This window comes from Pteropus vampyrus, unplaced genomic scaffold (assembly GCF_000151845.1).
Source record: "Pteropus vampyrus isolate Shadow unplaced genomic scaffold, Pvam_2.0 Scaffold89, whole genome shotgun sequence".
NCBI lineage: Eukaryota > Metazoa > Chordata > Mammalia > Chiroptera > Pteropodidae > Pteropus > Pteropus vampyrus.
In genome coordinates this window covers 5636299-5652257 of record NW_011888870.1, presented here as the reverse complement: position 1 = coordinate 5652257, position 15959 = coordinate 5636299, and the positions used below count along the sequence as shown (strand labels likewise).

Below are 15959 nucleotides of genomic sequence, written 5' to 3'. Positions count from 1 at the left end.
GCCGGAGTCGCGCCCCGCCTTCCCCGGGGACGCTTGGACCGAGCGGCAGGAGCCAGAAGAGCCCGCGCGGGTCGGCGCCGCTCGCCGGGCTCGCGCGGGAGAGGAGGGGAGGAGAAACTTTGCATTTTATTGTTGTTTTAGTCCTTAAGTGCCAGGAACTCTGTTGGGAGGAAAAATGTCCTTCTTCAATTTCCGTAAGATCTTCAAGTTGGGGAGCGAGAAGAAGAAGAAGCAGTACGAACATGTGAAGAGGGATTTGAACCCTGAGGAGTTTTGGGAAATTATAGGAGAATTGGGTGACGGAGCCTTTGGGAAAGTGTACAAGGTAAGAGAAAACGGGAAGTTGCACTTGGAAGGTAAAACAGCCACTGGCCCGGAGTGGCACTGGGATTTACCGTCCTTCTTGTCCCTTTCTCTTTTTGACTTCGTGAACGTACATTGGAACTTTACTTAGGTTATCGTCCAAGGAGCAGCTAAGACAGTAGGGTTTAAGGTTGAACAAAATTGGGTCTGGACGTAGTTTAAAGAGTAATTGCTAAAGGGAGGCAAGGTTATAATGTCTGCTGTCAAACTTTAGAGGAAATGATGATGTTCTTTAAAGCTCGGGTCAGGCTGTGGCCCTCAAGTGTTTTAAAATCATTGTGCTTGTAGAAACCGATACTTTTCAGTAGACTTATATTTGTCTACTTGCTATTTGCAGTCATATGTGTGCTTTTCCTAAGACATTTTCTTTTTTAGGGTCCAGGACATATAGCAGTGTCTATAGCTAACACATAACCAGTCTCTTGGGGGTGAGAACATAGTGATTGCTACTTGCAGACTATTTTTGAGTTGGTCGCTTGACAACATACTGTAAAATGGAATGGAATTTCTGATAGAAAATTTCCACAAGAAAACCTGCATCTGGTACTAGTTTCTAAATGTAATTATAGTGAGCATTGACTAGAAGTCAATACCAGCTCTTAAGAAATTAAAAACACACACAGCATATATATATATGCATATATATTTATTTCAGTAGAAAGAGGTTTGATGTTTCAACCTGAAGGCATTATTATTAACTGTTTACTGCCTCATAAGGAGTATAGGAATGAATGATGTCATTGGAATATTTTCATCCTGAAGGGTGAGGTTATTATGAGACACAGGTTAGGGGGAAGGACCCACAGGTTGCCTAGAAGTGAAAACGTAAATAACTTCTGTTTATATGGGACTTTTCAGTTTTTAAAAAGTACTTTCACATAATTTGGCCCCCAAAAGCCTTGTGAGGTAGGCAAGTCATTTCATAGATGAGGACACAGACTCAGAAATTGTTCGAAGTCATAGTTTAGATTTGAACTCAGGTCTTCTGACCCCATGTTTACTATTGTTTTTTGCTTTAATGTCCATTGGTAAAAATGATAGCATTTTCCTTCCTTTCTAAGCTCCATCCACTTCTACCTTTGCCCTGTTTCAGATACATCTCACTGTCCCTAGTCTTTCTCATTCTTTATTCAGGATGAACTATCCACTCCTCTATGTGTGCTTTCAGAACACATTGTCCACCTGGCTGCTATGGCACTTGTCACATATTATTGTTAATGTGTTTGTGTTTTTATGATAAGACCAGGGCAAAAATTATGATGTACATCTGGATTCATCAGTTGTCTTTGCACATAGTCCACCTCTCAAGACATTTGCTAGAAGAATGTGTGTTACCTACATGGGAGTGCTTATTGAAATTATTTAATGCTGTGAAAGTTGGCAAAGTAAACTTCAGAGGGTAAAGTATGGGTTTCAGCAAGAGCTTACTGTATAGATGTATGGTAGGAAGGGCTTTTAGTGCAGTGAGATCACTCTTGAGAGTAAAGAATTGTGTTTTAGTGCTGGCTGTCACAAACCAGCTTTGTGATCTTGGACAGAACACTTAACTTCTCTGAACCTCTGTTTTCTTAGCTGGAAAATGTTTGTTCAGATTTCTTTACCCATTAACACTCTGTGAGTATGCAGTTATTTAGGAAAGGCAAAAATAAATCCTCGAGGCATCTAGAATCCAGTAGTTAGAAGGCAGTAAGTGATTATGGGCAGTTTTCATGGTATAAAAGTTTTATTTAATAGGAACACTGTACTATTAAGACACTAGCTCTAGAATTGTACTATATCTGGGCTCCTTCAATAGCAGCCTGTGAGCTTAGACAAAGTACTTAATCATTCCATGTCTCACTTTCTTCATCAATAAGACCTACTCCTCAGTGTGTGAGAATTAAAGGAGATAATAAGTATAAGGCACATAAAAAGGGCTCAGTAAATGGTAGAAATTACCATTATTACGTTTACAGCTCAGAAGCAAAATATAGGATGGGATAGGAAAAGGGACCTATGAAGATAGTGAGTCATTTTCCTATTTTCCCATGGCACAGAATAATTGTGTGGGCATACTAATGCTCTGTGATTTCATTAATGACTCTTTCTGCAAAGTGTAACATATCTTTTTACAATGAGATATCAATTGAAAATTTTCTGAAAAAGAGACTTATTCTATGTAGTCGAACACTATAAAATTGTGTCAAGGATAATTTTTGTGGTCTTGATTATTTTACTGTGGTATTTGGAGAGCATAAATTCTTTGCATCTTTTCATTTCACTCTTCTGTGCTTCTAGGGCTCTGAGATTTTTTAAAAAGGAAAATTTAAACTCACCTGACCTGCTTTACCTCTTTTTCCTGGAAGTTTTTGTTTTCCAAGATACTCTAGAAATTTTAAGTTTATAAACTTCCTTCTGCGTGGGGGAAAAAGCTATCAAACCTTAATGTTGTGGGCAGTAGAAAACTATTTGTAAAATTGATTCTGTCATTTGCTTATGGAAATTAGTAACCGTTATAAAGATTAAATTGTAAGTAGGCAATCATCTTGTGTACTTAGTTTATTTGAAACATTTTCCATCATATAGTTGTATTCTTTCCATTCAGTTCAGCACTACACAACTCTGTTATTTTTGTACTTGAAAAATCTTCCCTATTTTTAATTTATTTTCTCTTTTTCTAAGTCTCTGACTTATCTATTTTTATTTTTCTTTTTTCTCTTTTCAATATAGTATTATTCGACATACAAATGAATATGTAACATCCCTCTTTTTTTTTTTTTTTTTTTTTGCATTTGGATTTCTGTTGTCTTTAACAGAAGAAAAAAGGACTGACATAAAATTATATATTGAATTGAAGCCGAACTCCTGACTGGGTACTGGATGAAAGTGATTGTTTTATGGCACTGATGACATGCACCTTTTTTTTTTTTTTTAAAAAAAACTGAAATATATAACCTTTGTATTGAAATGTACAAAAACATGTACATTTAGCAAATAATAATAAAATAAACTCCTATTAATCATCAAAGTCAGGGAATTCTACTAGTACCCCAGAATCCCTCCCACCTCTGTTCTTAATTGATCCCTCTCTTCTTGTAAAGGAAACCACTATCCTATCTTTAAGTTACTAATTTCTTTGCTTTTCTTTATAGCTTACCATCTAGATATGTATCCATAAACATTATAAATTTAGCTTTTTATGCACTTGAACTTTATTTGAATGGAATCATATTGAGTGTATTCTTTTTGTGTCTTGCCTCTTTCAAAATCAGCATTATGTTTGTGAGGTTAATCTTTGTTATCACCTGGAGCTGTAGTTAGTTCAGGTTAATCTTTGTTATCACCTGGAGCTGTAGTTAGTTCATGTTCATTATAGCATAGAATTCCATTATATGGTTATATCACCAGTTATTTACCATTCTGCTGTTAACGAGTATATTAGTTGTTTCCAGGTTTTGGCTTTTATACACCAAACTGATGCATATATGCATAAGATTTGCTAAGACTTAACTCAGGAGTAGAATTGTTGGGTTATAGGGTAGTGTATCTTTAATTATACTAGATGATGCCAAACTACACTAGTTTACACTCCCACCAGCAGCATATGAGAATTTCTTTGCTCTCCATCTTCGCCAACATTTGATGTTGTCAGAATTTTTCAGTTTTGGCAGTCTGATGTTTATATATATATATATATTTATTGTGGTTTTAATTCACTTTTCTCTGACTACTAATAAGTAATTCTTTTAATAGGTTTATTGGTAAATTGGATTTCTTCTTTTGTGTTCAAGTCTCTTCATGTTTCTGTTCTATGTCTTTTTCTTGTTTATTTGTAGTATATTTTGGATTTTAACCATTTGGCAAATCACATTTCTACCTTGCCAGCTGTTCACTTTTAGTTTTCATAAGTATGGAGCACTAGAGGGAGGCTGCAAAGAGGAGGAGGAAGAGAGAACTTGGCTTTTCTCTGTTTCCTGTGGGCTTCTTGTCTGTTTCCCTGTTAGTCTTACCACCATCCTAGTGGAAATTCTTCATCCCAGCAAGAGCAGTTGAATCATTTGTAGTTTTTCCAACACTTACAGAGTTAATATCATAACCCTTCATAATACCAGCTTCAGTTGGCTGGTCCCCTCTTTTTCAAAAGGTGTCCTGGTTCCATGTGACCGCTCTTCCAAGTTCAGAGATGCTGGCAGCAGCCAAGTAGCACACTCTCCTCAGGGATCTGAGTTTCAGCTCTGCAGAACCTTTCCTCTAAGCTTTTGAGTTTCAATAATTCTAGTTCCTTCCCTTGGTTCCTCTGGTCCTAGGGTAGTAGCTTTTTCCTGCAGTTGTGACCTCCCTGACCCTTCACCTTTTCTAATTTTTTAGTTACCTAGTTAACAAGTCAACCATTATATTAAATTCTCTCTATTAAAATAATCAATATGATTATTTCTTTTGGCTGAACCTATCGATACAAATATTAAATAAGTTAATAAATGGGGAGTGCAAAGAACAGTGCTTGGCACAATGTAATTGCTCAATGAATGATATCTAATAGCATAATGCATACTATTATATAGAATAGCATACTTGAAATAATTGGAAGTTTTTATACCTTATTTCTTTGCAAAATACTAAAATTTCCAATTTAACTACATAGCTCAAAAAAGCAAAGATGATAATTGAACTTTATTGATACCGATATGCTCAAATATCATCACCTCAGTGAAGTCTAACTTAACTACGCTATTTAAATTGTAATTTCTTCCCTGTGTACCCCCCATCTCCTCATCTTTCTTATTACCTTACTTTAATTTTTCCAGAGTACTTATCACTAACATACTCTCTTTTCTTATATGTCTTCTCCCCACAATTATAAGTGCCATGAGTGCAGAAGGATTTTGTGTATTTTTTACACTGTCAGCATCTGGAACAGTGCCTGACATCTAGAAGGTACTCAGTAAATATTTTTTCAATGAACAAATCGATCATAGCAGACCAATTCTTGAGCATGCTTTAATAGATTTTTATACTGCATTTCTTTCTGAGAACAAATTTTTGTGGGGTGCCGTGTTTGTCTTTGTGTTTCCTACATCTTCAGCTAATGCCTTGCATGTAGTAAATGTTCATAAACTGTGATTTGGTTGGTTTAGTTTTTGTATTTTCTTATGGTTGAATGTTTTTATACACTGGACTTTTCTTGGTAGGAGGAGGAATACCTTTGAGTTCTCAACCTTGAGATCAAATCATTCAAATTAATAGAATCAGTCCCAGTGATTATTAAAGTGTTTGGGTTCATCTCTTTCTTTTTATTCTTTGTCTTTTAGATTCTTTTTGTATTCATCTTATTTTTTTCCCTCCCCCTTTTGATTGACTAACACCTTTGTAGTACTAAGGTCATCTATATTTTCTATGCTTGGTCTTTCAATTTGTAGCTGAGAATTCTATTAAAATATATTTCTCATTGTGAAAGTATTATATAGTCTTGAAATGTAGAAATATAGGAAGAAAATAAATGAAAATTTAAAAATTACTTATATTGTCACCATCCGGGAAAGTAACTGCTGTTGAAACAAGAGCATTATAAGAGGATGTAATTTTTACCCTGATTTGTTTAGAACATGAAACCAGTACAGGAAACTTAATAAGTTATGTTTTTCTCTAGCCCCCTATTTGTTTATGTAGAGTGGTCAAGTTCTATTTGTGATTCATGAAAACAAAAACATAGTGATTTTTAAATGATCATGACTGGTCTCTGAAAACTTTTTATCAATATAAGTTATATCTTCTTTAAAGTAATATCTTGGCATCCGTTATTCAATTCTTGTTTTTATTAACAGTTATTTCGTTGTCTTTATGTCAAAAATTGTCATGCTTTTCGTTAGTAAATTAATGAGACTTTCTTTTATCACTTTATATCTATTATATTTGTTTAAAATAGTTTCACATGGTTATCAATTTTTATTTCACTTTTGATTTTCAGAGTTCTCTAGTACTAGATCCTGATAAATCAAGTTATTTTCAAGCAACAATGTAGGAGGCACTATACTTTCTAATGTAACTTTTATTTATTACTTATGTTAAACCAAATGGTCCCATTGTTGGTTTAATCACTGTATCTAGGGGAATGGAATAATGAAATTTGCTACTATAAAGAACTTCAGAGATCGTCGAGTGTTAGTTATTTCTCCCCCTTCATGCCATTCTATTCAGAAGTAAAAGATACATCTTTAAAATCTCTCAGCACATCAGTAGAAGCATGAAGAAGTAGGATGACTTTTAACTCCACTCAGAATATGCTTGGTCTCCTACCAGGGCTCATATTTTATAATGTTCCTCTTCAAGGACAGTTCTTCTGGTCTCTTTCTTCCTAAAGTGTTACATAAAAATGATAAGAGAAGGGCTTATCTGTCACTGACTTATTTCCTCTGAATAAGGGAGGGCGAGTTCTAATTATTATTGGCTCAACTGTAGTATCTTCCTTAGAGAAAGAAACTTAATGGCTGTATTTCACCAGTTATGATAAACTGTTTGCTTTTTAACATCTCTGAAATTGGGATATATCCTTTACTGATCAATGCCTTAGTATTATTGTTGGCCAGGTGGAGGTCATGATATGTCTGTCATTGAACTTAGTTGTACCCCCATGTCATACAGTTATAGTCCTTTGATGTTTCAATTAATAAACTATTTGAGGACCTTTTGAAGAAAGAAGGTAAGTCCCGATTGTTACCTAAACATCCTTTAGCACCCGTGGTAAGATCAAGAAAGTAGTATGAGCATTTTGCAAAATGGGAGACAGTGGCTTCAAAGAAAATTTTGGAGACAAGTAGCAGAGGAGCAGTGCTGCTTCACCAAAGCTTTTAATGGCCAGAGAATGATACTGTGTGGAAAACACAGACATTAGATAACTCTGAATGAAAAGTAATTTAGAAGAGTAAAACTTAAATATTAGTACTTAATTTTTCATTATGCACAGATTATAGATATGCAATAACAAATTTTGTCTAAACATGTCCAAGTGAGTTTTTTAAAAAAGGCATAACATAGAAATTCTAAAAAATAAAGTGTAATAGTTTGTTGGAAGTTTTTCTTTCTTAGTGAAATATAGGATAATGGTGCATCTTAAAAGGCATCTTATATTTTATAAAATGTAGTAGTTTAGAATATTCTTCTACTGTGGTAGTGAAGACCAGTATAAAGTTATCTTTTTATTCGTAACATGTTCTCTGAACCCCAAACGTTAGGGTTATTTAATTAGTAATTAGTATTTTTGCCTCTGTTTTTCCCTAAGGAAGTAAAACAGCAGTAATGTACTTAGAAAATGTTAAACAAAAAACTTCATAGCCAAAAGTTTTTTGAAAGAAAGGTTTTATTGGGCCAAGTGTTAGCCAGAATAGGACCAGATCCTGGAGCATGAAGTCAAACTACCAGCAGCATGGATAAGCTAGATAGAAAAGACAAACATGCATGCCTTACTGGCATTGATGGGCACTTTTAGACATTCTGTTCTAGGGAAGAAAGATGTAAGATTTTTAGGAAGAATTTACATTGGCTACAGATAAGCAAGATGGGACGAGGTAAAGTGGGAGTAGTTCTATGATAGGTATACATTCTGTAAGGAAAAAATATTTACTGCTTTTGATTGGTTAGGGCAACAGTCCTGAAAGTTGCGTAGTATGCAGTGGTGTCTAGTGATCAGCTAATAAGACTCTTGAGGTTGATTCAAAGCTCCAGCATACATTCAAGAATATGAGCAGTCTTTTGTGAGTTGTGCCACAGCTATTATCGGGTGAATTATTCCCGTCTCTCTCACTCTCCTGTCTGCTGTAATTTAGGACATCTCAAAATTTTTCTCTTGACAAAAAAATTCGTAGGCTGATACCTGCTTTGTTTATTTTCTTCATCATCATCACCAATGTTAGATGATAGATTACTAAGAAATCTCTCATATACTGATTTTTAAGTACTAATTGCCTCTATAAAAATACTTGTCCATTTTTAAAAAATTAAACAATATGTCTACAGCCATGCCACCCTGAACGAGCCCGATCCCGTCTGATCTCAGAAGCTAAGCAGGGTCAGGCCTGGTTAGTACTTGGATGGGAGACCACCTAGGAAGACCAGGTGCTATAAGTGTAAAAAATTCGAGTAAGGGGTTTTTAGGTGACAAGGTCCTTGCAATCTGTGAGGTCAACCAAGGGTAGCCTTGCTTAAAAAAAAAAAAAAAAAAATTAAACTTTTTTTAATAAAACTTTTTATTATATATAAAAAAATTAAACTTTTTTTTAATAAAAAATTAAACAATATGAAAAATAATAAAAAATCAAAAGCGCCTGAAATTCTACCATCCTCACTAATGCTGTCTTTCCATTTACTGCTTATGAAGCTCTTCATATGTGAAAATGGATGTGTAGTTTCTGTAAAATTACATATCTCTCATGTTTAGTAATTTGCCTATTTTCCCATTCAGTGATGTTTTATGGCTGCTATTTTATCTTAAGAAATATTAATTAGCCAATTAATTTTAATGACTGCATAATGTTCCATTGTAGAATTATATTGAATTATATAAGCAGGTTCTTGTGACTAGACATTTAGGCTGATTCATTTTTCCTTACTGTAAGCATAGCTTTGATGAATATTTTTATGTAAGCATATTTTTATTATATAAAATTATCTCTTTACCATAAATTCATGAAAGTAGGATTTGGACATTTATTTATTTATTAAAATACTTATAAGTAGCTTTTAAAAGTTTGGTATTTTTTTCTTAATAGATGCAGTTTTGCTGAAGTGATATAATAATATTGAAATGCCTTTTAAAAACCTAATTAGTATTTTATGATCTGCTTAAGATACGCACTTAGCATAGTGCATAGCATGCATTAGTTAATATTTATGTTTAGGCTATCTTTTAAAATAAGTATGTCAAAAGAATGAGAAGACAAGCCACTAACTGGGAGAAAATATTTGCAAAAGACATTTGATAAAGAACATATAAAGAACACTTGAAACTCAATAATTAGAAAACCAACAAACTGGTTCAAAAAATAGGCAAAAGATCTGTACTGGCATCTTACCAAAGAAGATACGTAGATGGCCAATACACATATGGCGAAAATCCAAAACACTGGCAACACCAAATGCTGGTAAGAATATGGTGCAACAGAAACTCTCATTCATTGCTGGTGAGAATGCAAAATGGTACAGTCACTTTGGCAGATGGTTTGGCAGTTTCGTACAAAACTAAACATTTTTACCTTATTATCCAATAATTGGATATTTACCCAAGGAGTTGAAAACTTATATCCTCACAAAAACCTGCACATGTATGTTTATAGTAGCTTTATTCATAACTGCTGAAACTTGGAAACAAGCAAGATACCTTGAGTAGGTGAATGGATGGCATACCTGTATAATGAATTCAGTGCTAAAAAGAAATGAGCTATCAAACCAAGTAAGACATTGAGGAACCTTAAATGCATGTTACTACATGAAAGACACCAATTTGAAAAGGCTACATACTGTATGATTCCAACTATATGACATTCTGGCAAAGCACAACTATGGAGTAAAAGATCAGTGGTTGCCAGAGATTAGGAAGGGATGAATAGATAGAGTATAGAGGAATTTTAGGGAAGTGAAACTTCTGTATATTGGTGCATACATGTCATGCGTTTGTCGAAACCCATAGAATGTACTCCCAAGAGAATGAATCTAAATGTAAATTAAGGTCTGTGGGTGATCATGATATGTCAATATAGGTCATCTGTTGTAACAAATGTACCATTCTGGTGTGAATTCTTGATAGTGGGGGAGGCTGTGCATGTGTAGAAGTGGGGAGTATATGGGAACTCTCTGTACTTTTTGCTGAACTTTGCTGTGAACCTAAAACTGTTCTAAAAAAGAATGCTTATTTAAAAAAATAGTAAAATTAAAAAAAGTCCGCATTGTGACATTTCTGATACTTTCATTTTTAGGCCCAGAATAAAGAGACCAATGTTTTAGCTGCTGCAAAGGTGATTGACACCAAATCTGAAGAAGAACTTGAAGATTACATGGTTGAAATTGATATCTTAGCATCTTGTGATCACCCAAATATAGTCAAGCTTCTAGATGCCTTCTATTATGAGAACAATCTTTGGGTAATTATTTTCTGTTGATCTATAGGAGTGGTCAAAATGATTTCATTGTCCTAAAGAGGTTTATTAGTTGTGAAAGTCTACTTTATGTTTTACTTTTTCTTTTTAGTTACTTGTGTTACTTTAATGAGAGTTGGCCAGCTGACGAAAGCATCATTAACAACATAATTATCCTTAGCTTCAACAGATATTCAGATGTATATTTCATTTTGTACCATATTTCATGATTATTTGACATTGGAACCAAATGGAGAAACTTTGTTAAGAATGTTAAATTTCCTAAATTATGAAATTAGATGGCCTTTTCTTGTAATTTAAACCTAAGCGTTTACTTGAAAAGTTTTAAATATTTCTTTTGTTCTCTTAGAAATTATTTATAATTTTCTTATCTTAAACTTTTTTTAAATCATGTAATAAACTATAAAATGCTTACTAGAAATGTTAAATATTTATTTTCTATATTATTAAGCCCAGCTTTAGTACATGATGTAAGTGGTTAAGGCTGTATGTATAAATTTGGTTTATTCTTAGAGAATATTAGGCACAAATAGATACAGAAATAAAATATTAATATTCATTTTAATAACCAGTCACTTCCTTTGTACCAACTCTAAACAAGAGTGCTTTTTGAAACAGTTTTCATTTTTCTCTTTGAAGGAAGAAACAGAGTGTTATGGGAGAAGAGTAGGTAGGACAAATAATACCTGACTGGGAATCAAAAGGCCTGTATTTTTTGATCCTGGTGCTGGTAGGTAGGAGCTTCAATAAGTTAATTAACCCTTATGAGTCTGTATTTCCCCACAAGGATGAGTAATGATCTACCTCCCAAATTATTTTTCAAATGATATAATGCATTTGAAAAAAATTTTGTAATTGATAAGCACCTGTAAAAAAAATCAAGTGTTATTATATACAGGGAAAACAAAGCAGGAAGCTATAGAATTTGTTAAGATATGTAATTTAAAAAAATTATCTATAGTTATTATTAATGTCATATCTTCTAATATAGTTGTTCACGGCTCTAGCAGAACATTTCCAGAGATTATAATGAAAATGAACTCCTAGACAATGTAATAAATAGATAAGATCTTTACTCAAGACTCATAAAATTAAAAGTTAGACAACTGTGAAGGGACAGTCTGGTGAGAGAGATAGATAATAATTAACCAAAGAATCATAGTAAATAGAAATTTACAACTGTGATAAGGGTTAAGGAAAGGTACCTGGTAGTATGTACCAGGGAGGTCTGGAAAGGCATCCATCAGGAAGTGATAATTGACCTAGGATCAGAAGGTTTTGTATATGTTTTTTTCTATTTTTTTTTTAAACTAAAAGTCTATATTTTCAGGATTTATTCCTATTAGTAAAGTTAAAAAATATATTTGGTCACTTAAATCACAACAGTTACCTTAAAAATGAGAGTAATAAAATGTTTTAGTGGTGATGAAATGGATATATAATACTGTTCTGAAGAAAAATTCTGTACCTTGTTATTTTAGAGAAGCAGGAACACTAAAAATGATGATTAACAAAAATGCACATACTTGCAGAATGTATTCTCTATGTGCTTTCTCCAGTGTATATCATTAACACTTTTGACAAAGAAAAGTTTTATGGTCAGCAGCATAACACTGTTTTCATAACTTGAGTTATTTGATAGCTGTTTATCTTTTTTGCTGAGTCAAAGAAAAAATACTCAAACTCAATGTTGTGTTAGACACATGCTTTTTTATTTGCCCACAGATCCTCATTGAGTTTTGTGCAGGAGGAGCAGTCGATGCTGTGATGCTTGGTAAATACCTTTTTTCCTTTGTTTGTATCTTAAATTATACTTAATAAAAGTGAAAGGATTTAAAACATTTATATGTTGATATCTTATTGTTAAGTGAAGTTCAGTCAATTAAGAAGTCCGCTTAACTCTGTTTTTCTTGGATAATTGTAATAAAGTTCTAAAATGAAATATTGAGTATAACATGTAAAGAAAAGTCTTTGTAGATATTTAGTTCTTCTAGAATAAATTCACTGTATATGATCCTTGATAGTGATGGTGAAGTTACATAGCTTGCCGATATGTTTTCACTGAATAAAAAATGCAGATTTGTTTACTTTTTCCTTATAGAACTCGAGAGACCATTAACTGAGTCCCAAATACAAGTAGTTTGTAGACAGACCTTAGAAGCGTTGAACTACTTACATGATAACAAAATCATCCACAGAGATCTAAAGGCCGGCAACATTCTTTTTACCTTAGATGGAGATATTAAGTTGGGTAAGTTTATTCCCTTAAATAAAACATTTGATTTGTGCTCTGAGATTTCTTTTCCCCTGTATATATGTGACTTAATTATTGTTTTGTTATAACTCAAATATGTGAAAAATGAATTACTCTCAATTAATTTTTTAAATACTTCCTTAGATAAGTAATTATTCATTAACTCCCAGAGTTCCAAAGTATAGTCATCTAATATAAAGACATTTTAAAAAGAAAGTAAGAAAGGATGCATAAAGGCAAGCTTTAAAAAACTGGTTCTTTTTTCCATTAAATTTTTGTATGTAGACTTAATATTTATTAATATAATACATTTGGAGTATGATATAGCATGTAAAACTGCTAGTTTTATCTTTAATTCTGAAACTCATGTCTAATGAGATTCTTTTTTCATGTTTATTATTTAGTTTTATACTTTATTTTATGCATACCTTGGCTAAACTAACAGTAACTAACCATAGAACTGAAAAGGATACCTAAAACAAGTATAAGGACTACAGTTTTTACTTTTGTTTTTTAAGTGGGAGAATAAGTGAAACTTCGTCAGAAGAAATAGATGTAGATTTAAATGGGAACTTAATTAATTTTATACACACACAAATGGAAGATACAGCCCTCTTTAAGTATACCCAAGATATGAATTAAAAAAAATCTGGTGATGAAGTCTAAATTTATGTATTTTGAAAGCATATTAAAAAGACAAAATATATTCAAAGGCGATGTTGATAGGAGTAATCATAGTCATTTTACTTCACTTTGTCATGACATCTAAACAGGTATTATTTGATATACTAAATTTTAACCTTTTTATTATGAAATAAATACAGATATAGAAGACTACACAATTTTGTACCTTAGTTCCTTAGCTTAAGACAATGAATTGGTTCTCTCTCATCTTGACCAGTATTTTTTAAAATGTTGGTGACCAGTATTTTTTAAAATGTCATTATTAATTCATAAATTCATTTTATTTTATAGGCTTCAAATCTGTTGCAGTTTTTATCTTTATTTAAGCTAACATTGTACCATCTTTGGTGAATGGGAGTTTCTTCAAGTTGGCTTGTCAGTCTTTTTGACATGAGTCAAAGCTTCGATAGCTTCCTTATTATCTATTTGCTTGAGATGTTTCAGGCTCATATTGTGTGTTTCCTGCCTCAGACCTGTGATTAGCCATTTCTTCAAGAAACCTTGGTTTCTTTTGGTAGGATGTGGTATTTCAAGACCACAATTTGAGTGTCAGAGGCGCTTATAGTCTCTGGATTGGCAATTGTTCTAGGCCTTTCTAAAGAAGAGAGACTCTCATGAGTTCCTATATGTTTCCTATTCAAATTCAACATAAAGGTCCCCCCCCCACCCCCTGCCGCCCTCAAGCTCTTCTATATTACATCTGTATCTCCTGAGAGTCATGGTTCTCAAGGACATTGATGATTGATTTAGAATATACCATAAATACTCATTTAAATCCTCTTTTCTATATTTATTTAATGCTCATCACCAATCCTTATGTTGATGTCTCTGGTCATGTCGGTTGTCTGAAGTTCATTCTCTGGTAGATTCCTCTGGAAGCGTTCTTGAGTTTTTATATAAGGATAACAGTTCTATTCTTTATATTTTGAAGGTCAGTTTTGTGAGTTAGAAAGTCCTTGGTTTGTATTTCTTTCCTTGAGTACCTGAAATATGTTACCCTGTTTTCTTCTGTCATAAAGTGTTGTTGAAAAGTTCGATTTTCTTTCTCTTATGAGTCATATGCTCTTTTTGCCTAGATGTCAAGGAATTATTTTTCTTTAAGGACCAGTAATTTGTCTAGACTTTTCTAATATATATGTTTTTTTTTTTTTATAACAATTCAGCTTTTTTTTCAGTAAGGTGTTTTGGAATTACTGATTTAGTGTTTGTTCTGTTCCCTTGTATTGACTTTCGTCTTTAGGGACTTTGATTATCTGCTTGTGAGATATACCTGTCATCAATATTTACAACTTTTTCCTCAAGTTCTTTTTATATTTCTTCATTTCTTTTTTTTATTATGATGAAATATACTTAACAAAATTTACCATTTTAACCATACAGTTCCGTAGCATTAAGTATGTTCACATTGTTGTGCAGCGATCATCATTGTCCATCTCCAGAACTTTTTCACCTTCCCCAATTGAGACTCTACCCTTTAAACACTTAAGTCCCCATTTCCCTCTCTTCCAGCCTCTGGCAACCCTCGTTTACTTTCTGTCTGTTTGAATTTGACTACTTTAGGTACCTCATATAAGTGGAATCGTACAATATTTTTCCTTTTGTGACTTAGCATAATGTCTTTAAGGTTCATCCATGTCGTAGCATGTGTCAAATTACTTTCTTTTTAAGGCCGAATAATATTTGTTAGATGTATATGCTACATTTTGTTTATCCATTCATCCATTGATAGACACTTTGATTGCTTCCACCTTTTGGCTCTTGTGAATAATGCTGCTATGAACATAGGTGTACAAATATCTGTGTGAGCCCCTGCTTTCAATTCTTTTGGCTATTCCAGAAGCAGAATTGCTGTATCATATGATGATTCTGTATTTAATATTTTGAGGAACCAGCATATTATTTTCCATAGTAGCTGTACCATTTTTCATTCCCACCAGCAATGCACAAGGGTTCCAGTTTTTCCACATCCTTGTCAACACTAACAAGGATATATTTTTGATGATAGCTATCCTAGTGGGTGTGAAGTGGTAAAGGGTATGAATTTTATTGTATTATTTGTCCTTGCATTCCTCCTAGTTTAGTCTTTTTTTTTAAATGATTTTTTTTTCTAATTTTCTCTTGCATTCTGCTACCTCATTTCTGAGTCTGACTTATGCTACTCTTTTATGTCTTTTGTTTTTTGAAGTCTCATAACTCATTTTGAAATAGTATTTTATAATTTTGATCCATCTTTGGTGATTGTTTTTCTGTAAATATATTAACATTATTTGAATACAGGAACATACTTTTGTGTAAAATAATGCATACCTTCAAAAATAAGTATATTTTGAAGATTTAAGGATGCCAAAATAGTTTTGAGTTGCTTGACATTTAAAACAGTTGCAATTTTTTTTCTATTAATTTGTAAATACTTGCAGAGAACATTCCATTTCTTTGACATCCTGTTATGTGTACATAGATTTATAGAACCATACTACCCTCATGGACCCAAAGTTTTAGGATGATCTTATTGGATCACATTATCACAAATGGAA

The 15959-nt window shown here is 33.0% G+C and overlaps 1 protein-coding gene and 1 pseudogene across 2 annotated transcripts in view; both read left to right on the top strand.

Annotated features, from left to right (window-relative positions):
- The first annotated feature begins 6 nt into the window (after positions 1-6).
- The window catches only part of SLK (STE20 like kinase), a 45424-nt gene continuing 29471 nt past the window's right edge, over positions 7-15959 (top strand). For both annotated transcript variants that reach the window (XM_011363785.2, XM_011363784.2), the window contains exons 1-4: positions 7-325; positions 10308-10472; positions 12213-12261; positions 12589-12738. In XM_011363785.2, coding sequence (XP_011362087.1) covers positions 176-325; positions 10308-10472; positions 12213-12261; positions 12589-12738 — 514 coding nt within the window. In that variant the 5' untranslated portion in view covers positions 7-175. The remainder of the gene's footprint in view (positions 326-10307; positions 10473-12212; positions 12262-12588; positions 12739-15959) is intronic.
- LOC111742242 lies at positions 8345-8463 on the top strand (annotated as a pseudogene).